The sequence below is a fragment of the Dermacentor andersoni genome, chromosome 6, assembly GCF_023375885.2.
Source record: "Dermacentor andersoni chromosome 6, qqDerAnde1_hic_scaffold, whole genome shotgun sequence".
Classification (NCBI taxonomy): Eukaryota; Metazoa; Arthropoda; class Arachnida; order Ixodida; family Ixodidae; genus Dermacentor; species Dermacentor andersoni.
Genome location: NC_092819.1, coordinates 68,742,809 through 68,767,659, shown reverse-complemented (window position 1 = coordinate 68,767,659; position 24,851 = coordinate 68,742,809). Strand labels below are relative to the sequence as shown.

Here is a 24,851-nt window from a genome sequence, read left to right as displayed (position 1 = left end):
CTGCTTTTTTATTTTTTTTTGTATGGCCACGCCTTTTGGGCCACAGTGGCGGCGTTGTTATGGTTTTGAGCGCTCACACGTGTTGCTCTGGTAGGTTGCGGGCCGTGGCAAAGGCGCTGAGTGGGCGGGTTTGCGTTAGTCACCGTGTCTTGTAGCGCTGTGTTACCTGCACCGTGCTCTGCCAGATGTTGCGCGAGCGCGCGACACCACGCGCAGCGCGGCGTGGTTTCGCGAAAGATGTAAACAAGAGAGGAGGGTGGCCCAAAAGGCGGAGCATCGCCATGAGCAACGCCAAATTCCGGCTTCACTTTTGCTTCACAAAGAGTGACGTCAGGGCCTCTCCTTAGTTTCCTTCCTCCGTGTATGGTACAGATCTAGAATTCTCTTATGACACTTCTCTGTTTGTTCGTTTCCTTCCTCCATGGCTTGTTCAAAACTGTAAGAATGCCATGTTTAGATTGAGGCCATAATTTTTTTTATTTCAATATTATGATTGTACCTGCCAAACTTCAAAACCACTTTTTATTTTTTTTAGGGGGGGGGGGGGGATGCGGACAGGATGTAAGCACACGAAGCCACACACAGTCAAATCCAGAGCCGGAGCTTTTTCATGCAAAGCTAGCAAAGAAACCATGAACGCGGCTGCAAAACCGGGGAAACCGGAAAACTTCGCCAGAAGCTGAGAGGGCGGCTCTTTGTTTTGATTTTCTTTGGCCGATGCTGCTTTCTCGCTCCTATATTAGAAAATAATCGTAAATGGGACTGTGGAGCTTCAAATGACAGGTGCGTGTGCATTTCCACGTTTTTTCCGAATGATGCGATTGTTGAAGTTTTTGACTACATTAGCGCTTTGTTCAGCTCCAATGTGCTGTATTGTACTGCACACAGCATGGTAGTGCCATGCTACAATAATGAACTGCTCTTGACGCGCGCGTACCTTTGTACTATACTGTGAAATTTTACTTTGAGCTTAGAGCAAACGGTAACGAGAAAGCAGAGATCGCTTTCTTTGTGATGATAAGACTTTTGTTTCCGCGGTCTTGACCCTAGAAACGATGACAGGCTTCAGATAACCGGAGCCGGTGTTTAACGAAAATCAAAAGCAGAAACCTTTCTCGTGCCTCAGCCGCTTTTCTTTTGGCTGCGTTGTTTTCTTTGTCTGAAATGACTGTTCCGTCTGATCGGCAGGTGTATTGCTCGCTGTTCATTTTTGACGTTTTAAGTTCAACTTCTTGCGAGTTTAAAAGTAAATTACATTATCCGTTTTGTATTTTTTTTATTGTCACTGGGTTTCAGATGTGTGACAAAATAAGTTTACTGATCTGCCGTTACAGACAGCAGTCAACAGTCGCAGTAGGAGGCGAATGATTTGGGTGAAATTTGCAAATGACTGCAACTTATTCAGTACAGTGGGCGCCTGACAGAACTTTCATTAAGCACATGTCTGGCTGTGCAAACAGAGTAGAACCCGTGACTCACAATTGCAAGAGTTGTACACTGCAACTGATGGAGCTGGGCATTTGTTTAGCAAAGACTACTGTTCGTACTTCATGTTGATAAGTCCATGCTTTGAAAAGTTGAATTCAGAGGTGTTGAGGAGAATCCCTCAAATGGGATATGGTAATGTCTGAAAGTTTAGTATTGCTCCAAAGGCAGATACATAGTGCAACGACATACAGCGGCCATGTTGACAGACCATTGACGCCAAGCTACTCCTTTAGAATGCAATGTGGTGAATGTAGGTCGGAGAGCATTCTGGTGAATGTTCAGTAGTCTTCTCACTTGGATACGAGTCAGTGAGGGTTCAGGGTCTTGGATGTGCAATGGAGTAACATTTAACAGCAGAAAAAAGAAACAGACAGCAGACATGTTAAAAAAGTTAAAAAGGAGATGGTCATTACGTAGATACACAGGAACAGTCACACTCTAGTCAGTGACAAGTAAAAAAAATGCCAGAGGAAGCTCCTCTTCCAAAGATGTGTTATGCATCTGCCCTCTGTGCCTGTGCACATTGAGGATAGCACCCCGGCAGTTGCCCCTGGTGCCAAGGGGAGTCCCAACTTAACAGAAATAAGCACGCCATTGTCAAGCATCACGTGATCGAAAAGGCAAAATTGCCAAGTACAGGAACGACAAGGACAGCTTGCCACACAGACTGGTTGTTTAGATAAGAGATATTGAGAAGTATTTTGTAAACCTCTTCTAGCCTTCCGAGACAGGAAGACAGCTCAAGGACATATTTACGTTTGAAGTCGGTTATTATTACTCATTGGGATGCTGCATGAAAAACATACTTTTAATGCTGCTGTTAAAGTTCAGAAGCAACAACTCCATGTGCATGGAATAAGTAGCCATCTCTTCATGTCTTATATGGTAAAAACACCTTTCCTTTGCGTAAACAGTGAGATGAACAGGGAACATTATGTGGTTGGTTGTCATGTTGACTGGATTTTCATGTCGTTTTGCTGTATTCGAAACACACTTCATGGTTGTTGTTCGTTGTCTGTTACAACACGACAGCCTATGTCTAATAGGCATTAATTTTTTCTGAAGCTTGCAGCAAGAATAAAACTAAACCACTTTCATACAGTTCCACGTGCATGAGACATGATATCCAGGGTGAATATGTTACATATTCAATATATTGGTATCTGACAATGCAGCATTCTGTCAACATATGTTTTAAACAATGGAAGCGACATGTTTATGGCGGAGCTTAGCTCTCTGCAAAAGAGCGGAACATCGGTAATAACCGCATAGACTGTGTTACTGCTTTCGCATTTTTTTATAAAGAAACAAATGTGAATGCCTTGGGTATCTGTACTTATGTCGTCAGGAGCGTCAATAAAGAAGCGGCACCTTATTCTCTGTCCTTTCTTTCTTTGTATTCCCATGGCACCACTGGGCAAACAGGTAGCGGCTGGGGCCTCAGCGAGTCTGCTCGCGACTCGCTTGACGTAAGCTCTTTCCCCATAGTGTACAGCGCCCACAAGGCACCCCGAGATTGCCCGAAAAAAGGCCTATTGCCACTGTTGTCAGTCTTTATTTTATTTTTTTCCTAGCTCTTGTGTATCTGAATCAAGCAATGGCATTTCGGAGAAGTATTTTCTAAGTGAGAGTGAGCACAACAAAGTTAGTTGTATACGGCCTATGTCAGCTATTTCAGCTCGGAATTTTGTCCACTCTCACTAATAATTTATCTTACCTGGATCCATTGAAAGTTAATTCAGTTGCTACTATAAGCTCATGAAACAAAGAGAGACATGCTTTGTTTTATGTTTATAGAGGCTCCTCTATGCAGATCACCCGCAGTGGTGGCTCACTGGGTATGACAGTCTGCTGCTGACCTTGAGGTCGCGGTTGGATTCCCACCCATGGCAACCACATTCTCCTGGTAGCTGATTGAAAAGATACCATTGTACCACACTTTGTAAGTGCATAATGAGCCCCAATTAACATTTGTAGCTTTCCATCTTACCCTCAAGTAGCCTTGGGTATCTATTGGGCATTCCTTAATGCGCATTCACTATAACTGCTGCAGACTGTAGTGGTTGAGTTTGCTGGCATGGCCTGATGGCTGGTTTTTATTTGCTGACAATGTGTGCTACAGGAGAACGGTTTTGTTGGCAGATATTCTGATATATGCGAAACTTTCGAGGCTGCTGTTGTGTAAATACCTGTATGTCACAGCAGATACCAAGATCACCAAGTTGCTTTTCTGAATCTTGTCGCAGCTGCATGAGGCTGGAGGCTATTGTCTACGCCAGGCCTGCAGCTGTGGTCACTACGGCAACTGCCTGAAACTGCGACGTCGACCAAAGCACGCCCGACAGGAACTGGATGTCTCATTCCATGGAAGAGCAGTCGCCCATAGTCATTTCCAAGCCAGCAGGTTTGTTTTATTGCCCAATCTATTTGTGCATTTGTGCATATTCTCTTGCATTTCGTTTTGTAGCAAAACAGATTTCTAGTGCCTGAACCAACCTATTTATGCAAAAACTGCTTTATAGCTGTAAAAGAGCGATTTCAAAAACTAATTATTCATAATTAGGAACTTTGCAGTCTGTAAACAAGTATGTCGTTGGCATAACAATTATAAGCCTAAATGGATTGATGCTGGGGTGGACGCCTCCATTCACTACAGTCGAACCTCATTATTATGTAACAGGATATAACGAAATAATGGATATAACAAAGCATGTGCCCTTGAAATCCTCATAGAGATCCACACAACTCAAAGGGACCCTGAAACAATTTCAACACTAGTGTACAGACATATGGAGTTGGTAGGGTAGGTGCATCTAATCGAGACAAAAATTAAGCGCTCCACGTAAGGCATATTGTTTATTATATGGCTTTTGAAATGTGCATTGCTACAAATCACAGCGGCGGCGCTCCCTAGGATTTTCAGTCACCCCTTCCCATGCTACCTACCGTGGGTGAGTGATATTACTCGGGCAAGCGATCCAATTTTCCTCTCATGCAACATAGTTGAGAATGCTAGAAGCGTCACGCTTCATTAAGCTTATTTTTTAATATCATACATATGCATAGTAATTTGTGTAAAATAAATGCACGAATGCAAGAAATGTCGATAAATGTACTTTTTTGTCAAACCAATGGCCCACTTCTGCTTTAATATGCCGATCATTTGCTGCTACAGCTGTGGTGACTGCACCTGATGGACAAAGAGGGGTTCTCTAAATGAAAATAGATGCAGCGTGGCAGGAACATGAATGCTGCCAGCACTGTACCATGCTGAAATTGCACCTCAGGTGTGGGCAGGAAGTAAACTGCACTGATTGCATGCTGTAGAAAACGCGAGTGCGTCACGTCAGTGTCAACACCAACCTCCCTGATCAACACAGCAGTCACTTGCAGTATTGAAAAGAAAGGCGTCTTAGCAGCAACTGCAGGTTCTGCATTTGTCAAATAGTCAAATTTGTGTGTAATGTGCCTAGAATGGTGACAGAAAAACATTGTAACAAACCGAGATCCAGAAATAAAAGTGCTGTGAAGGCACTTGAAACTGCCTTTCGTCGGAAAGCACCTGTCAGTGAGCCGCCACGTTGAGTTAGACATTAGTGTAGGGGTACCGTCCCTGCCTTCCACTAACAAAGTGTTGGATGAATTCTTGCTGTTGCTGTACTTCCTTTTCCCAATTTCGTTTTTTAAATTGCAAGAGTAGAGGAAGCACTATAAATAGCCCATTTCACATTTCACCACATCAGCTGAGGCAGTGCTTATTTTTTCTTTTTTTTTTCGCTGAAGGCTGCAAAAAAGTCTTACGAGTGTAATGTAAGGGCGATCGTACACATACAAAATATTAGATACTTATATGTTATGAGGCTATTATCAAACAATTAATACCAGAAACAGCTACTTTGTAATTTGTACATTCCATGTGTGCTTGTAGCAATGTGGCGAATGCCCGCAGAATCATCAATCTATTTCTGCTTCTTGTAGCGTAAGCCAGCAAGCATTGCGATGTGTTAATTGTCACCCAGTTAAAATCCATGCACTAATTGGTGTGGTCCAAGTATGTAAAGAACTTACCTCAAAGGTAAGGAACATAGGCAGAAATCCCAAAAATCTTGTAACTACACTAGATATAACACTATAGTCGGGTACAACTTTAGAAAAAAGGGGCCGCCCTGCTCAGATGACTGAAGCGCGACGTCCGATTGCCTCTGCGACTAAAATAATCCCGCTCAAAAGAATTGTGCTTCTTAAACGCGCAATTCTCGGTATAGATAGACTTTTGTATTTTGATGACTGGTTTAGTTGAGCTCTCATGTGCTACAGCACATGCTGGATCTCGACAGAAAAATAACCCCGTGCCTTCTAAAACGCTGCCCATCGTCTGCTCTTTAGCTTCGTTGCAAGTGGCAAAAGTAGAAAGAGCAGCTCTGCATGGCTTTTGCACTTGTTTACATGTACACGGCACATTTACTACTCCTGTTCCGAGCTTCAGATGAATCAGTTGCTATTGAACAAGTACTTATATAAAACAATGCATTTATTGCAACCATTACAAACTCAAGATGCTCCGTGTCAGCAAAAGCAAAGTGTTCAAGGTGAGGAGGGAGGTCAAAGCTTCGAATATTTCGGGTGGCAAACTGTCGACGCCCTCGCGAAAACGCCCACGAAATGCGGAGAAAAGAAGACGCAGCACGAAGTATGACACGTTGTGCGCGCCGAGGTCGTGTGCACGATTTCTTTCGCCGCAATGAGATACCGACGGTGGAGAAGATCACTAACGAGTTTTTTGTCCTCTGGGATTTGCCTGATGGAAGGCCAGTGCTATGGTGTGTCGACCGTGGAGGTAGCATTCATCCCCGCATGGTGCCTGCTTTGGGCACACGACTACGTGCACGGCTCAGGTTTCCTTGCGGCTGCATGGCGTCCACGACGGAAGCGGCCACCGAATCATGGGCTGCTATTCGGCCCCTCCCCGTGTCGGCAGCAATGCAACCCCCCCCCCCCCCCCCCTCCTTTGTCCGGCGGCGCCCGCACCATGAACGACCCCTGCTGTGCTTGGGACGGTTTTCATAGGAGGGTTGTGTTTCGACCCCGTGCCTTGCAGTTGGTTCCCTTTGTCCTATACGGGCCATAAAACTTCTTCGGTGCACCATTTTGACCGACCGATAGATACAGGGGTGGAAGTGGTGCGCCATTTGCGCCATCCTGCTCCAAACTGCTTTCCCTGCGCCATAACTCCGCCGCGCCGGCCACTTCGATGTTTTACCGTCAAATTTAGCGAAGCCTATGGGTTATTTTTCCTCTCACTGTGGGCTAGCCGATCTGATCCAATCCGATCCGATCCGATACTTCGTGCGAAGCTGTTTGGTGTTGTGTTTGTAAGCTGCTGCCGTTGGATGCTGGTCGCCTGCAAGCCTGGACATGAGCAAAAGTAAGTGTATTGAAGCTACCGAATCTAGAAAATGCTACATTATAGCAGTTATGTAACTTAAATGCCGCCCAGCTCTTTGACAAGTTTCAAACCTTGTTTCAGAGCAAAGAGCCTCTTCTTCATTTATATTATGATGAAATAGTTGCTGTGGTCAAACAGCTGATGGGCAGATTTTTGCGGCAGGAGTCGTTTGTAGATGTACATAACTGGTTTCCATTTGAAGAATGTTCAAGTTGAATCGCAAGCTAACTGGAAAGTGAAACCTGAGCTTGGCTTAGATACTGAGAAAGAAATGGAGCTTTGGACACCAACTCAGAAAAAGGCTTTCTATGTCAAGACCACAGCTTTCTATATATCCTGCACAAAGTACCTCGTCTCAAGGTTACCTTTGGACAACAAAGTGCTGTTCCACAGTAGATTTTTGAAGCCTGGTGTAGTAGGAGACCACTACACAACGTCACTGCGCTACATCGCGAATGCCCTGCCACAAGTCATGCCACCCAGCGAAGTATCATCTCTAACTGATGAGTGGTTGCGCCTTTGCTGCGAAATTTCTGACTGGGATGTTTCAACAAATGTTGTTGAACACTGGGTTAATGTGTTTGCACTAAAAATGCCCACTGGCGAACCCAAATACCCAAGACTGGGAAGGCTCGTAAGGGCTGTTCTTTCCTTGCCGCATGGCAACGCAGACTGCGAGAGAGGATTCAGCGAAAACAAGCAGGCGCTTCACCATCGAGCCTCTTTGTCTATAACAAGTGTGTCAAGCCTTCGTCAAACGAAAGCATACTTGAAGCGTTATGGGGGTGACGTCACAAAGGTGCCAATCACTAGAGATCTCCTGAAGTGTGTTGGAAAGTCGTACAGTGGTTATCGCAAACGCGTTGAAATGGAAGAAGAATCAAAATCACGCAAACGTAAATGTGACGAGCCACTGACAGAAAGCAGCGAAGAAAAAAAGCTGAAAGAGGAAAAGGCCACCCTGCAGTGCCGTCTATCCACCCTGAAGGCATTACTTACCAGTGCCGAGGAACTCATCAGCACAGGAGTAAAATTGAAGGACATGGACAAAGTGGAAACTGGAAACGTTTTGCTCGTTGATGTGAATTCCAAATTGCCGGCGGTGCTTGAGCGCATTAGAATGATAGATTCCACGCTGGAATCTAACAAGTAATTCTAACAAGCAAATTGAATGCTGAATAAAATGATTTTCTTTGCGTTTTTTTGTATGTCAGTGTGAAGTTGCAATTATTACAAGTACTTTACTCTAGAAACATGCTCCAAAACACAATTTTTGTGCTCCAAAACATAACTTTCGTGCTCCAAAGCTGCTCCGGAATGGCATTATTACTGCTCCATGAGCTGCTCCAAAATGCTCAAGCCTGCTTCCACCCCTGTAGATAGGCCCGACGCCGCAGCACAGTTCGAGGAAGCGCTGGCCACCGAGAGCGGCATTAGGACCACGGGGGCTGCCCGGACCCTCTCTCTCTCGACCTTGTTTCATCCTTAGGGACTGTCTGGGGAATCTGGGGACTGAAGGGTGTCATTTAAGCAGCTTGCAGCTGCTCTGTTGGTCTCTCTCCTGATAATGACGACAACATGTAAACATGGTATAAAGAATTCTTCGCCGTGAAAGCTCTCCTCGTCTCTGACTCTGCGTGAGGTGGGGTCCAGACCTCCTGCTGGCCACACATACCTCGGCACACACAACAATGGACCTCCCATTGGTTAAAACACGTTGGCGGGCTAGTTGGTTATAATCCATGGTAGAGTGTATAAGTGCGACTGAACGAGGACGTAGAAAGAAAGTTTCTTTCTACGTCCTCGTTCAGTCGCGCTTATACACTCTACCATGGATCTCCCATCACTGAAGCGTTGTACTGTGCGTCAAGCACAGTTGCCAAGCAGCACAGAAGCCGAGCATTCTCCCGTGACCTCTCAAATAAATAAGCAGTTCAAGTTCATTTTGGTGACATATTCCTTTTAATGGAAGCCCAATTATGAAAAGGCAACGTCCTGCACAGATTGTGCTCAATATAAGTATTGGCATGGAAACGTGCTGAAATGCTGGAAAATCTGAATGCAAATAGTTATTAACTATGTGGGACCCAAAATGCTCATTCGGGCAGCCACTGTCCAGCTTCCCATGAAAAAGCAGTAGTCAACATGAAATTGACAGCCTGCATGCCAAAGCACATTGTGCTTTGCGTGCAGTTGTGCTGCCCTTACTGTTTTTTACAGCCCATTGAGATGAATAATGCCAATGTCAGAAGGCCCAAAATACTCTGTTGGGCACCCACCTACGAGCATGACGGGCCCTGTGATGAAATAACAGTCGTCGGGGCACGCTTGAAAGGCACCTTTAGCATCTGCACTTCAAAGCGCAGCCATGTCTTAGCCATTGTAGGTGAAACAGCAGTAGTCAACGCGAAATTGACTGCCACTGTTGGCAGCTCGCATGCAAACACACATTCATGTGGTGGCATTGTTTATTTTGGTTACCTGGCCCAGGCAAGTAATTATGATTATGAAACATCATTAGCTTAGTGAGGCCCAAAATAGTCATTCGGGTTACTATTAATAGCAGTAGTCGAGGGCACACTTGAAAGGCACCATTAGCAGTCTGCACGTCAAATCACAGTCATGCCGCAGCCATTGTTGTATTTGTTTATCTGACTGGGCAAGTAACACCAATGTAAGCACAATTATTCACCCTGAATAGATCTGCTAGCATTGTTTGTACTAAAAAATGCTGAGTGAAGTTGAATGTGTTTTATTCAGGCAATTATTTACTTCACAAGCCATCGGCATAGCGTTCGACGGCCAGGTTCAGACAATGACATTTGTGAAGTAATAAATGGTGAAAGTTGCAAAAGCTCTCAGCGCACTGCTTTGCGGGGCTCCATTCACTGAAAAATGTCTTTGCAACGAAAAAAAGCGTCAGACAGGAAATGACTCCCCACTGCACAATGTTATTCGTGTTGAAAGCTTTTACCATCATATGTGATGGGCAGCGAAACCGTCTGTTTACTAAGACTGAATGCATGAAAAATGCAACAGCATAGAAAGATGTTGCTTCGCAATATGCAGCCTTTCATGTGCACTTCTGGCGAGCTGCCACATGTACTGATGCATAAACATGAACAGAGGTAAGAGGCAAAGTTGCTGTGCAACCCACATGACGCTTTTAAGAAAATGTAACTGTAAACCTTTCTGTTTTCATAGGCGATCAAAATTTGTTTTGAGCAAGTTGGTTAATCACATTGAAGCAACAACACAAGAAGCAAGGACAGAAAACACAGCGAGTAGGCAGATTGAGAAGACGAGGTAGACCAGTGAGAAAGGTTTTAATGAGATGGAAGAGGCCAGCCCTGCAGTGTACAAGAGTTAGGGCTTTGAATGAGATTGGTTAATGAAAATGCGTAGAGACTTTGCTGAAAGAAAACTAGCAAAAACAAACGCTAATATAAAAGGACAGAAATAAGAGTAAGCGCAAATACGCATGGAAGCAGGCACGTATTCACGCACAAACGCGAAAACTAAGAAAAACTCAAATATAAAGAAATGTGGGAAATAAAAAAAATGTGACAAACGCAAGAAAACACACACACATTTACAAACAGACGTGGGTAGAGGTACTATAGGAGCCGGTTCACAAGCTGCTGTGCCTACCTTCTCACATGTGTTTTTTTTTAACCGTTCTCTTAACACTGCCTTGGGAATTTTTAATTGCAACATATCACGAGAATCGAAAAACAGCGCGAAGCTATGTTGTGGGAAACCATATTGAGGGCTGGCAACCCAACTTATGCGTGACTGTCCCACAGCACGCATTCTACAGCTGGCGCGCGCGGTGAGCACTGGTGGAAAGCAATCGATCGACAGTGCTACTTAATGCTCGAACACTGCCGTTAGACGCTCTGCTATCTCACTGCTGACAACGATCGTTCACGCTAAGTTTTCAGCGACAAATCTTTGCGTTGGAGGCTTCTTTTGCAAATATTTTCTGTTGAGACGCTCGTAGGTTTGTTTCATGTGGGCACGCTCTTTTCATTTCTCCTGAGAATGGTTTTGCTCCATCACTTCACCTCGTCCGACGAAAAACGCAGCGACACAGTACACGAACACACCCGCTGCTGACAGTAGGCGCCAGACTTTGGCAAACTTTTCTCGTCATAACTTCACTCGGGAGCGAAATAAAGAAGACATGGAACAAATAGGCAGGATGTGTGTTTACAGCGGTCGCCGTGGGATCCTGTTTTCAGGCAAAGCGTAGCGCAGCGTCAGCGATGCTCACTGCAATGTTGCTTCACCGGATCACGACTTAAAATAAGCACACGCTGCACAAATGCCGCATCATAAGCTCGCAGTAATATTTCCGGCATGATAGACATTCACAGACAGTTTGGGAATCCACTGTGACGAGGCGTTGATGCGCACAGCTGATGCGACTTGGCCCAGCTCGAAGCCCGGGCAGCCGTCTTCCCCGACGGCGGGGTCACCAGAAGTATTTGTCCAGCCAAAAGTATTGACCAGCCAAAAGTATTTGTCACGTGTGTTGACGATTGCCTCTTCATCGTGAAGTCATCCTTGGACAGCTTCCTTGCCCATCTCAAATCCATATACCAGGCAATCGAGTTCACCGTGGAACAGGTAGAAGACGGCACCTTGCCTTTCCTGGGTGTTATCGTCCAGCGACACGATGAGCGGGTGACTTTTTCCGTGAACACTAAGCCAATACACACCAGCCGGTATACGGTCGAACCCACTTATAACAATATACGAGTGCCACGAAAATTCCATTGTTATAACCGATAATTGTTATAACTGGGTTGCATGAAAAATTCTATATAGGGGGATGGCAGAGCTGATGTGAGAAAACTAAATAGGTGGGGAGGACAGTGCTCCTCCCCTCGGTCTTCCTACGCCCGGTTGCTGATTGTGTTCACTCATTTGACTGCTTCCTGGGTGCTCCGATCGCGTGTAACAAGCCGTGGCTGTCGGCATTAAAGAATGGCAGTGCTATAATAACTGCAAAGAGGTGTGATGGGTGGCAAGCGATATGCGAGCACTGCCGAGGCATCACTTTGGTGGCCCCAAAAGGGGCCTTTTAAAAGTTGCGAGAAGGCTGCCGCTGCAGCCTGTCAGCTTGAGAAATCAAGAAGAAATGCTGAGGAGAGATCGCCACAAGCATCTTGCGACGTACTTCTCACTGGATTGCACGAGAGAAGCTTATGTCCGTCAGCCATGCATGCGTTACGCGAAGCTTGCCGACATCCTTCTCCAAGGCATCCAAGTGCTCCACGTAGTGCAGCAGGAGGTTCCTCGCGAAAGCGAAGCCCGGAGGGACTGAATCATCGGCCGGGCCTCCTGTCAGGACAATGTTGAGGCAGCCTGCCCTACCGCGTCGTCACTGCCATCGTCGCCGTCGCTATCTGATGCCAGCACGTTCGTGACGATCCGTCTCATTGGTTAGAAGCACTTAGTTTACAAATCTATAGCTGTGCGCTTTCTTTTCACTTGCAACGCCATGAATTGCCGTTGATCAGTGGACGGATCAGCCATCTTCCATTTCGGCAGTGAGTCAAGCGAAGCTGAGAAATCACATGGCCAGGAATGACTTTGACACAACCAACATAGATGGCACGAGCAAATAATCTGTTCGCAGAGCTGCACTGAATGAGGAGCCAGCGATCAACATGTGAGCAATCTGCTTGCAGTGCAGTTGGCGCGGGCCATTCGTGTTTCGGAGGGTGGGGTGGCATAAATCTATGGGCACAGCCCATTTGTGTTCAGAGGGGTAGAAGGGCGATGGGAGAGAGCCGCACGGAGATGGCTGGAAAATGAGCATACGGCGGCTGTTGAAGCAGCGGCCCATCATGCAGCGACTCGAATTTCTCGTTTTCTTCTTTTCTTTTCAAGGATTTCGCTTTTCACTACCTTTCGGCTCGGACACCCAGCAGCCAGACTTCATCATTATAGTCGAACCCGACTATATCAAACCTGTTTACATCGAATTGTTCTTTATATTGAACTATTTCTGAACACGGTATAGTTGCAATGAGTATATATAGCAAAAGTTAACGTTTACATTGAACAAAAATATCAGCGACTCCCGATATATAGACCGTAAAGCAGCGGAAAAGTGCCCCCAGAAGTTGGCTTTCCCTGGCGGTGGCGGGGAAACCAGGCGACGCAGTTACATCAAACCACTCTCCCTGCCGTGACCATGCTGCGTCAAGCGAGCTGTCGACACTTCCCTGCAAAAAAATGATCCTGGCCTGCCTGCAGCGCTTGCTCAGACAGCCAGTCTGAGCCCTCGTCAAGATTGCGCAAGTGCGAGTTGTCTAGCTGCTTTTTGGGTTGTTGTGTTTGCGTCTTGTGAGCCTTCTCCCGCAGTGTTGCCGTGATGAAGCGGCAGGTTTCGCCGTGAAGTTCGAAATCATAAATCGGGTCGAACGAGGTGAGAAGTCGGATGCCCCGCTGTGTGCAAGATTCCGAAGGGCACTCTCACCACGATCTTGAAGAATAAGGGGGAGATTAGGGCTAAAGTGGACAAACTCACGACCTGGTGCCCATGGCGCCTGATGTATACACACGGCTGTGTACATGTATTTCATCCGAAATTGCTTCGGACGTGCCGGCTTCCGCGTGCCCGGTGATGACTAAATTCTGGTGGGTGCGATTAAGCTGTTGACGAATCAACGATCGACGAGTTTGTGAGTGCAGATGATGGTGTCGCAACCACGGGAGAGCCCGAAAATGAAGATTGCCGACATCATACCGAGCACAACTGAAACAGGGTGTCTACCAACCGGGAAAACCGGGAATTCTCAGGGATTTTGAGTAGTCTGGAAAAACTCAGGGAAAACTCAGGGAATTTGTGCCTCTATCAGGGAAAATGAGCTACAATTTCATTGAAAGGGTCGAAAGTCGCAAGCCGTGGTAATGCTTGCTCGAGTAGAAATGGCAATGAATCGTCTTTGACGTCCTGTCGTCGGCTGAAGGAGTTGCCAGAGTGCATTCAACGACCGACTATCCGGATTCCCGATAATTTGGACGGCTTCGCGGCACCACCAGTACCCCAAAGTCAATGTATCAGAACGTCTGATATTCCGGACGCAAAACTCTTCGCCGTCGGATTTTCGGGACGTTTTGCCGTGACCGCAGGTCCGAAACAACATTAATCAAAACCACTACTGCCGCCATTTTGATTACCTCGCCGCCTCAAATTGGTGCTCTTGCACGCAGATCCGCTGGCAGCCGTAGCCACCACTGCGGCAACGCTAGGCCTAGCTGCTTCGACGTTCGCTATGAAGCTTCTTGCCCTTGGGTGCCGTGTTTCTTTATTGAAAGAATTCACTGCTCTCAGCAACGGCAATCGCGAGAACCTTTGCGGTCCTCGCGATTGGCTTAGAAGCTTGGAAAGCACGTTGCGTTGCATAATGCCGGTTACCCAAAGTCAGCTTCGCCTCCGTACAGAAATGTCACTTGGTGAAGCACACGCAAAAGTATTGCAGTGAAGTATAACAAGCGTGCGAAGGGGCTACTGCCACGGGATACAGTATGCATTCCTTATATAATCATACACGCGTGTACCCGGTATTTCCTCCCGCAGTACGGGCACCGATATGCCTAATACGTTTACCGACAGGCCTTCAGAGCGTTTTTGAATGTGCCTGTGGCTGTCCGAGCCCTTAAGGGCAGTAAATGACATGCATTTATTTTTTTACAACTGGCCGATTTTTCGGACGTTTTCGCGGCCCCTAAGGAGATCGAAAACTCGGACGTGGAGTGTGCAACTGACCAAGAAGATGCTTCAAATGGTCCGTGGGAGGAGCGAGTGGCCGAAGGTGTACAATTAAGAACAGAAAGGACCTACGCATTGAGGAATGAACGGGAGAGGAAGCGAGCTGCCGCCGTTTTGAAGGAGCTTGAGCTCAAAAAACAGTGTAGGCTGATGCCGAGATGCAAGTGTCCCTCATCCAAACCAAAATAAACTCTTTAAAGCAGTGAAACACAACACTGAGGCGTCATGCGCGGGCTGAGAGTATGTCAGGACAGTTGAGGTTGACTTTTGAGCTGTAGAGAGAGAATCTCAATTTTGACAATGTTCGGGTCCCATACCACTGAGCTTGCTATCAATTGATAGAAATACCTCATATTCGAAAATATTTGCTTTTGTATGCATCTCCATTTTTATTCGTATTTGACAATGTCCGACTCGATTTGCAATTTTTTTCGAAGACATTTTATTTGCTGTGCATTTTACTAACCCCTTCCTTCTATTCTCTTTTTGAATAACATAAACACTACTCGTTAGTATTCAAATTCGATTAAGTTCGTTTTTTAATTTTTTTTCATATGCTTACTAGATAGTAACAGCATCAGGCGATATCGTTTCAGCTCGTCTTGACATAAAACATAGTCCTGCATCACTCAGGGAATTTTGCAAAGGCACTCAGGGAAAACCTGGAAAACTCAGGGAATTTGGAAATCTCCACTTCGTAGACACCCTGTGAAAGTGGGCACAGTGAGGAAAGCAACGATGGTCCTTTGCCCACATACTCCGAGGTGATTGGTGCACTCGCACTAGTCTGGTGCTTCTGTGCAAATGTGGAAGGTTGTGGCCTCAGCTGCTCTGACTCTTTAAACAATGTGGAGAAGTGTGTGCATCGTGGGCAGCGAAATTACCGAAGCAGCAAAAAATACAGGACTATTTCATGCGAAACTAAGCTAGTTTCATCAATAAAGTGATTTTATAAATGGTATGTGCTTTTATGACATCCAATTCTTTAGCAGGCTTATATCGAATTATGCTCTATATCAAACTGATTTGCGTTTTTTTTTTTTTTTTCGAGTTTGATATACCCGGGTGCGACTGTATAACCGATAATGCAGCATCGGGGTATTGTAGTAAGCAGGTTATTTCACCGTGGAAAACATACAAAAGTCGACGGTGCAGCAGCTTCGCATTGTTATAACCGATATATTGTTAAAACCGGTAACATTATATGGGGGTTCGACTGTATGCAGTTCAGTTCCAACCACCCTGCACCCCATAAAGTCGGTCGCTTCAACGCTTCTTTTCTGTGCAAAAACAATCTGCACATCAGAGGAGGGCAGGAAGGAAGAGGAAAGCACCGTAACTGTACAGGTAAGAAGTGGATACACAAGAGGCTTCATCTTCCGGGTTTGGTACCGCCAGGGTCGCCCACCCTCTCCTACCCGGGACCCCCGTTTCACTGGGGACAAAGGAGACAAAGTCAGCCAGTCGTGTTAGCATTCCATAGGTTCCTGGAATTAGTGAACAGCTTTCAAAAGCGCTGACAAAAAGCAGTGTCAAAGTTGCGCACAAGTCAGTGTCAACGCTCACCAGGTTGCTCCCGCAGCCAAAGGACGAACCATGCAAAGAGAAATGCCAGACGATTGTTTACAAAGTGTCGTGCTGTAAGTGCCCCACCACTTGCATTAGTGAAAACAAAAGCTCTTCTGACAGAATATGCCAACACAAGAACAACGTACGGAAACTCGAAGCACAGTGCAGCACTCTCGCTGAACACTGCGAGAAGCACGACTGTGCACTTGATTTCAATGGTGCCTCTGGGATTGAAATTGAGACCAGCCCAGTGTGAAGACTCTTGCTTGAGTTGTGGTATGTACTCACAGCACCATCAGTCAGCCATTGCGGATGCTCTCCCCTTTGTATGCCCACACCTTCACGATGTCACGGAGAGGAGGAATCGCAGCACAAAGAAGACGGGAGTTGAAAGTATGCTGTTTCTTCGGCCGCTTCAGTCATCCCTTGAAGAAGGGACTGAGCTGGTCCCGAAACGTCGGGAACTTCTTAACCTTGGCTGGAGCAGTTTTCACTTGCAATATTTCCCACCCAGCCAGACCGGTCTCTATCGAAGATGTTTACCTTTTGGGACAAAGTATGTACTTTTTAATTATGCCCACGTGCACTTGCTGTCTCCTGTCACATTGCGAGCATGGATACACCTAATAAGTGTACTTGCTGGAATTCAGAGCTATTTAGGAAGTGCCTGCGACAGTTTGAGCTGTTGGGGCCAATGAAGGGCATGCATTCGTTTTTTCAGAGTGCTCGATTTTTCTGATGCTTTCATGGCCTCTAGGGAGTTTGAAAAATATGATGTTTGCTGTAGGTGTTTTCGATGGGAGATGATGCGTTTTCAATGCATTCGCAGCCCCCTAAGCTCTGCCAAGACAAATTCTGTCTCTAAAGGGGATGCTATTGGGGTAAACATAGGGGTCAGGCTGACAGGTCAAGTTTTAATTATCCGGTGAAAGCCAATTTTAGGGCTAAAATAACGAAAGTTTTGGTCCATAGAAACACATGGGCGCTGGCTGAAACCTTTGGTCGGGATCAAATTAACCAGAATTGAATTAACGGAAGTCGACTGTACCTGTCCGAAACCATCCGAAGTATCTGTTGTGCACTCGAATCCTTCCGAAAGAGTGAGTGTCTTGCCTCATGGATTGATGCATATAGTTACAGGAACGAGACGATGAGTCAGAAGCAGCAAATTTTTTTTAATTAACTAGAGCCAACTTGCCAACTTTCCGCACTTACAAAAACGGCCACGTTTTCGTAAGTGCGAGCCCTTTGCACTCAGTTGTGCTTGCAATCAGTGACGCTGAATTCAAATTTCATCCAACTTGCACTTTTGTCTAGGTGTCATTGCTCTTAAAAGAAACAGTTTGGTGGGGCTTGATGAAGCAGCGGTAGCGCTTTTTTGTGTCAACTTACTGATGCTTAGAAAGCAAAGCATGCCTTATGTGTGACAGAACTAATGTGAACACATTGAAACCTTTGCAGCACAAAGCAACTGACATGTTGATCACTGCCTGAGGTGTACATTTGAGGTTTGTAGAGTATGAATGGGACATGCATGAAGAGGCTGGTTGAAGGGGTTATACTGCACAATGCGTGGGGGGGGAGGAGTGGTTACACATGCATTGTATGTGGCACACAGACTGAGAAGTATGTTCCTGAGATATGACATGACAAGTGAGTTGCTTGGTGATGATCTATACATGACTGAGTGCTGCCACGAGTTTTGTCCCCTTTTATTATTGTGTTTACTTTCACACTGTTAATTACCTAAGCTGTTAAGTTACCTAATACTGTTAAGTTATCAATTACCTAAGCTCATAGTAAAAGATACCTTGAGTTGCTCAGGAGGACAGTAAACAGTGCTAAGTCGGTTGCATTTTTTTACTCGCACGTGAATTTTTTAAAAGTTTGGCCCAACTTAGCTGGAACACCCTGTATATATATGCTATGATAGGTGAAGTGTTGTGTGGAAAGCGAGCACATTACTACATTTCGCTACCAAAATATGGAACAATTTTTATCTGCTAATGACATTATGTCGAGTTAAAAAGAAGCTGTGATTGTTTCTATGAGCACTTTTGATAATTTAGATTATTTTTCTCTGCAGGATTGCCACTGGACCATTGAAGCACCACATAGTCTTTGCACCCATTGTGTCAGTGAACAGACATAAGACAGAGTTAATTCTTGGTGCGTGCGTTCACCATTATTCTAATCATAGCATCGTTTCGGTGTGGTGGACCAAACACAATATGAAGAATTCAAGGTACCAAGGACTGAGTGCTGCAGTTCCGCCCCCCAGGCGCTCTGCAAGAATCAGCTGTGTTCGTTTCACACGACTGGGTATATACAACGAGGACACCACCGAAGATGAAACCCTCGCAGAATCCCTGTCAACCATGATGGCATCACTCAAAGTGGCAATGCCGTGCCTGTGGCCACGAAAGTGCCAGGTCTGCGAGAAGACACTGTCCAGCCGGGCAGCACTCGTGAGACACATGCGCACACATACGGGCGAAAAACCATATGCATGCCCCTCGTGTCCTGCAGCCTACAGCACTCAATACCTGCTTAGCCTGCACATACGATCGCACACTGGTGAGAGGCCACACAAGTGCGACATCTGTGAACGTTCGTTCTCTCAACGGACTCCACTGATCCACCACCTACGTACACACACGGGTGAGAAACCGTATGAATGCTCTCTCTGTCCAGCAGAATTTGTAAAATTTCACTCACTCTGCCAGCACAAGCGAACACACACGGGTGAGCAGCCATATGAGTGCAGTGTGTGTTGTCAGAAGTTCGCACAGCTCCCGTACCTCATAGCACACATGCGCACGCACACGGGTGAAAAGCCATTTGCGTGCCGTGCGTGCCCAGCAGCGTTCGCGCATCGAAAGACACTTGCCAATCACGAGAGAACACATACGGGAGAAAAACCGTTTGAGTGTCGCAGGTGTGGCCGCCGGTTCTCTCAGCAAGGGAACCTGAGGCGCCACCTACGGCTGCACACGATTGACAAAGAACACAAGTGCAGCCTGTGTCCCGCAGTTTTTGCCCTAAAGCCCTCGCTAGAGGCCCATGAACTGTCGCACAAAGCTGTTAGGCCTTTTAAATGCAGTGAGTGCCCCGCTTCTTTTGTCCACAAACAAAACCTGGACGCTCATGAACGGGTACACGCAGGTGATGTGCCATTTGCATGTGCTGTGTGTGACAAAAGATTCTCGGCATTAAGGCGAGTGCAACGACACCTGCTCACTCACACAGGCGAGAAGAGGTTCAAGTGCAGCATCTGCAAAAAGCATTTTACACGGACTTTCAGCTTGGCACGCCACATGCGAATACACGCAAGGAAAAAGGATGTCTAAAAGGCTCGCAGGCAGATCTCTGCCTTTTGCAATATGTGACACCACTCTTCACTGCACCTGTAGATACGAGGGCACATCAGAAAGTCATTGCCGCTATATTTTATTAGCCAAAATAAGGTACCTGCAGGTAATTACAAATATACACACTAATCTACATACCTTAACACTACTTTTTCCACGTAGTCCTCGCACCAGTTTAGACATTTGTCTCATCGCAGCACTAAATTTGAGATTCTCCTGTGGTAGAATTTGTCCATTAACTGTGGGACCACCGTTGGAACTGCTGTCTTGGCTTCGTCATTGCGCGTGAATCGCTGTTCTGCCAGGAACGTCTTCAGCGGACTGAAATCTTTGGAAATCACTAGGAGTGAGGTATGGACTGTATGATGGGTAGTCCAGACCCTCCCTGTGAAATGACTGGAGCTTGTCGGCGGTTCCGATTGCCACCTTTAGTTGCCTGTATGCCACCAGAAGCGCTGTGCCGTGGAGCTACCAGCAGATCAAGGCCGGGCCGGTCCAAGAAAGGTCCGCCACTAAAGATGGATACGTTGACTTCGCATTTACAGCTGTAATTTGGCTAAAAAAGAAAAGACAAGGGCAAAGACTTTACGATTCACTCTCGTATTTTTGTAGGGTGGCTGATTTGGCTGCATTAGTCTTGTCTGCTCATCTGTCCAAATCACGATATGCTGAAAAGCAGCCTGTGTACTTTCCTGCAGGCTATAAAAGATGTTCCTATGTGGGCCTTTATGAAGTAGTGGTTCAACCTAAGCTTTTAATTTGAGAAATGCAAACTCGTGCAATGCTGATACGCAAGACCATTCAGTGGTTACCATGTAGCCGAGTTAAAAAGACCTTGTGGCTGTTAACAGTCGACGTGGAGACTGTAAGTGCCAGATTATTGCTGTGGCATACATTTACTCCAACACACTCGTGGGTGTGCAAAGGTGAAGGAGTTAAGCTCAATTTGTATATGTCAGTCCAGCATACTCCAAGCATCGACAGCATGCTATCCATCTCATTTTTCCTGCCAACCACTAATATTTGGACTCAGGCCATGAGACGCAAGTGTTCTGTTTTGGGTAGTCTTTATTTTGCTATAGTGATTGAGATTAAGGTGTCAAATCACAATGACCTATTCTGGACGTATCATTTTATGGTTGAAATTGAAGTCGTTGGATGTTTATAGAGAGCAGTGTAAAGTGTAAAGTGTAGCAAGCTTGCAGTTTGAGGTAGTTTGTCAAATGTTTAATTTTGAACTTGCAGTAGGTCCTTTCGCAGCTGTTTGATCATTGAAGCGCTCATTCACAACTGCCTCATTACCTTCAACATAATGTAAGGGGCCAACATGCGTGGAACAGAGTCAATGTGTTCTATTTGGAGGTTGACTCATTGCAGGGTGTTCTTTGATTGAGTCTTGGTCCATCAGTAAGCACTTGGAGCTTGTGTGGCTGATGTTCCCATGAGTGCATTGTACTAATGCCTGCAGTTTCTGTAAAAGTAAGAAGCCAAGATAGAGCTGTGCAGTGCAATTGAAGAGCTTTTCAAGCTTTGCTATGCGAAAGTTGGCAGCATAGGAACTGGTACAAACTACCTATTGTGCCGTTTGATAATGGCAGGCTTTGTGTTGCTGCATTTTGTGCAAGACCATTCCTCAATAAAAGTGATCTCATTTTTAAGGCTTTTGTGTACAATTTTCTGCAGTGTTGATACAGGCTTTTTGCATAATGCCAACAACCCCATGCGCACGTTGGGTTCTCGCAGACATGCGCAGGAAATTGGAAAGTTTGTGGGGCGACACATGCCCTGTTACTGGCCTCATTTTTTGATGTCGTGTTCTGTCGTGGGCATTGCATGTTCACTGCTTAACATGGCCCCTGCCAGCGCAAGCTTGGTTCCCTGCTGATTAAATGTCTTGGCATGCTTGCATCACGAAAGTGTCGTTGACTGCTTTAAAGTGAAAGCAGTGACATGAAGACGCTTCGAATACAGGAGCTACAGTGGTCGTATCTGGCATCGTTTCAAATTCCATTGGAGCTACACGAAAAAAAAAGGGACGCAGACCAAGAAGCGCCGTGCACGCTATAACACGCTGTGTACTGGTATAACAATCTTCCTTTTTCACAGCGTGACGGTGCACACGTCCTGTGTGCCTAGCAGAAACGTGAAAAATCTCGGAAGGGTTCGAGCGCAGCCTAATCGTGGAGGCCGTGCATGGATTCGAGCGATTTGGTTTCCCAAAGATGTGTACTTGGTAAACAGCAGTGCCAGGTACCACTTTGCAAACCCTACTTATGTATCTGTGCAATGTCAACAACGCGCACCACGTACAATGGCAGTCCCTCATTTAAAAGGGAAAGCTGTGTAGGCTTCGTAGGGACTATGCAGCGTGAAGCACGTAGCAGCTGCCTTTTACTAAACGAAAAAAGAAACAGAAGAACTTCGATGTCACCGAGCGAGACTTCATCAAACATCACGTTGCTGACAGATTCTTCACCTGCCTCACACAAGTGCAGTAAAATTTCATCTTTTTTCAGCGGAGCTGCCACCCGTCCAAATTTAACTACATTTGACATAGTGATGTCAATGACAGCATTTTCCGAAGTGAGGGGTTTTAGGGTAGTAATTAAAAAATAAATGCGCCTTTACAAGGTTGATCTGCCTTCATAAATAATTAAGTTAAAGAAAGCTGGCATACTGCAGTGCTCTTTCCTCGAGTTTGTTGCCGTCTTTTATAACCCTGCAACTGACCATAAAAACTTTGCCCATTGTAGCCACCATAGCTACCATACATAGCCATTGCATGAACTAGAAGAAAGGGGCTTAACGGAGGGGCCCGATTATTTTTAATCATATCATAAGAAGCCAACCAACAAAGACGCCAAGGACAACGCAGGGGAAATTACTTGTACTTATTAATTGAAATATAGAAATTATAGTTTAATGTATAATTATTTTATTTCAATTAATAAGTACACATAATTTCCCCTGTGTTGTCCTCGGTGTCTTTGTTGGCTTCTTATGATATGATAGCCATTGCATGCAATCCACAGACCTCCATGCCCAGAAGTAAAATAGTGTCTGCCACATCGAAGTTGTTCTAGTGCCGGCGAGTGCAATTCTTGACAGGAGCAGTGTAGTTGTAAGTTGTGTATAAATTATTTTTTACAGGATGGAAGCTGTTTCAATTACTTGAATTGTACTGCTCTCTAAAAGCTATCATGGGAAGAAGCATTTCTGGCAAATGCATTATTTAATGCATGGCGTTAAGGCAAAAGGTGTTAAAATTCATAGCAAGTTAATGTCATTTTCCGTGCCCCTGTGGCATGGGTATTGAAGCATTTGCCCTCGTCTGCTGTCAGTGGCAAATCGTGCCAGACATGGCATACTCGTTTAATCCTTTCAGTGTCAGGTTTTTTTGGAGGTGGCGTACCCCTAGCATTCTTTTTTTCTTAGCTATTATAAATCAAACACAGCGGTTTATTTTCAGTTATGCAGAAGGGGGAAAAAATTATGTGGATAATGGCAAATGCACTCTTGGTATGTTCCTTGCATTCCTATCTTCGTTTTGTATCTCCTGCCAACATTTGTTCTGACGTGCATGTTCCCATGTTATTGCTGCCATGTAAGGGTTAGAAAATACAAATGTACGACAGATGGCAGAAACGTGAAATACTCTGGCCTTGCACTACAGTGTGAATATTTGGATGGAGAATCGCTGTGGTAGCAGTGCACGAAGTCCAGGAGCCATCCTTCTCGTCCGCAGATATGCACGGTGCAACCACGCCCACGAAGGGTCGCATTCCGCAGCAAAGAAAACCCACACTTCGCAGACCTAGAGATATGAGAAAATGTGCTTCTAGAAATGTACAAGAGATGGCAAAACTGCCCCAGATCTCGCTAACTTCTTGTTACTGCGCAAATCGGAGAGCGGAGAATGTACAGGTACATCAGTGACGCAGTGATGCAAAGCCGACATGACACCGCCGAGACACTGACGCCAACAATCAGTCAACTAGCCAGTAGACCATGTCGCTGAGACCATTTTACAGTTGTGGAACAGCTGCATTGACTCTATGCCATCCTACAAAACGGCTTCTAGTGAAATATTGCACCAAGCCTTTGCCAGTTGAGTTGCATAATAATGGCAGCTTCTTTGCATTGATGTTGCCTCTAGGAAACTGAAACCGGAAAGAATTCTGGGATTTAACATGCCAAAACCACAATCTGAGTATGAGGTGTGCCATAGCGGGGGGACTCCGGAGTAATTTTGACTACCTGTGGTTCTTTAATGTACACCTAATGCCAGGTTTGCAGATTACATTGTCTTGTTCACCAACACTGGGGATGAATACTCCAAAAAAGTGGCCACACTAACATCAAGCTATCTTCGAGCGCGGGTTTTGGAGGTGTCCTCCGAGAAGTGCTCTATGGTCGCTTTCACGTGCAAAGCAATGAGACCATGCATTGTTAGAATTAATGGACAGCCTATTGCCTACAAGAAGATGCACCGTTTTCTAGGAGTGATAATAGATCGAGATCTCTCCTGGAGTCCTCGCGTCTCTTACCTAAAAAGGAAACTAGCGATGATAACAGACGTGCTCAGATTTCTTGCAGGAAAGTCATAGGGTGCGTCTGTGAGGGCAGTGCTCCAACTCTATAACGCACTCTTCCTGGGTCTCCTACGCTACAGCCTTCCTGTACTAAGTGGGACCGGTAAGACCAACCTCCGAGCCCTCCAGTCTGTGCAAGCTCAAGCTCTGCGAATTTGTCTAGGCCTTCCCAGCTGTGCGTCAACGGCAGCAACAAAGCCATAGCGCAGGACCACCCCACCAATACGTATATTCATGTCGACTCTTTAAGGATGCACGTCAGACACTTCGCCTGACTTCCATCGCATCATCTCGCCTCCCTTTCTGCCGCTCGATCTTGTTCAGCGTTTAGCAGAATTATTGCTGCCAACCATGGAAGTTTACCGTCGAACTTTCACACCTGCAGCACAACCATCTCTACCGCTGTGGTGCCTGCATCCACTCCAAGCCCTTGTCATTCCCGGCATCAAGAAAAAACGGAGATGTCATCTTTCGCCCTCAAACAAACCGTGCTTTCATTCCTACATGACACTCAATGAACGCACCCACATTTACATGGACGGTTGTGTCTCCTTTAAAAGTTCAGCTGGAGCAGTGGTACTTACCACTCAATTTGT

The 24,851-nt window shown here is 45.8% G+C and overlaps 1 protein-coding gene across 2 annotated transcripts; it reads left to right on the top strand.

Annotated features, from left to right (window-relative positions):
• The first annotated feature begins 599 nt into the window (after positions 1-599).
• On the top strand, positions 600-21,321 carry LOC126522357 (uncharacterized). 2 transcript variants are annotated; one of them, XM_050171093.3, is made up of 3 exons: positions 600-783; positions 3,735-3,892; positions 18,379-21,321. In XM_050171093.3, the coding sequence occupies exon 3, from the start codon at positions 18,524-18,526 to the stop codon at positions 19,640-19,642; it is 1,119 nt and encodes a 372-aa protein (XP_050027050.1). In that variant the 5' UTR covers positions 600-783; positions 3,735-3,892; positions 18,379-18,523; the 3' UTR covers positions 19,643-21,321. The 2 variants fall into 2 exon arrangements, with proteins under 2 accessions (XP_050027050.1, XP_050027049.1); XM_050171092.3 differs by having other exon boundaries at positions 3,694-3,892.
• Positions 21,322-24,851: the final 3,530 nt, after the last annotated feature.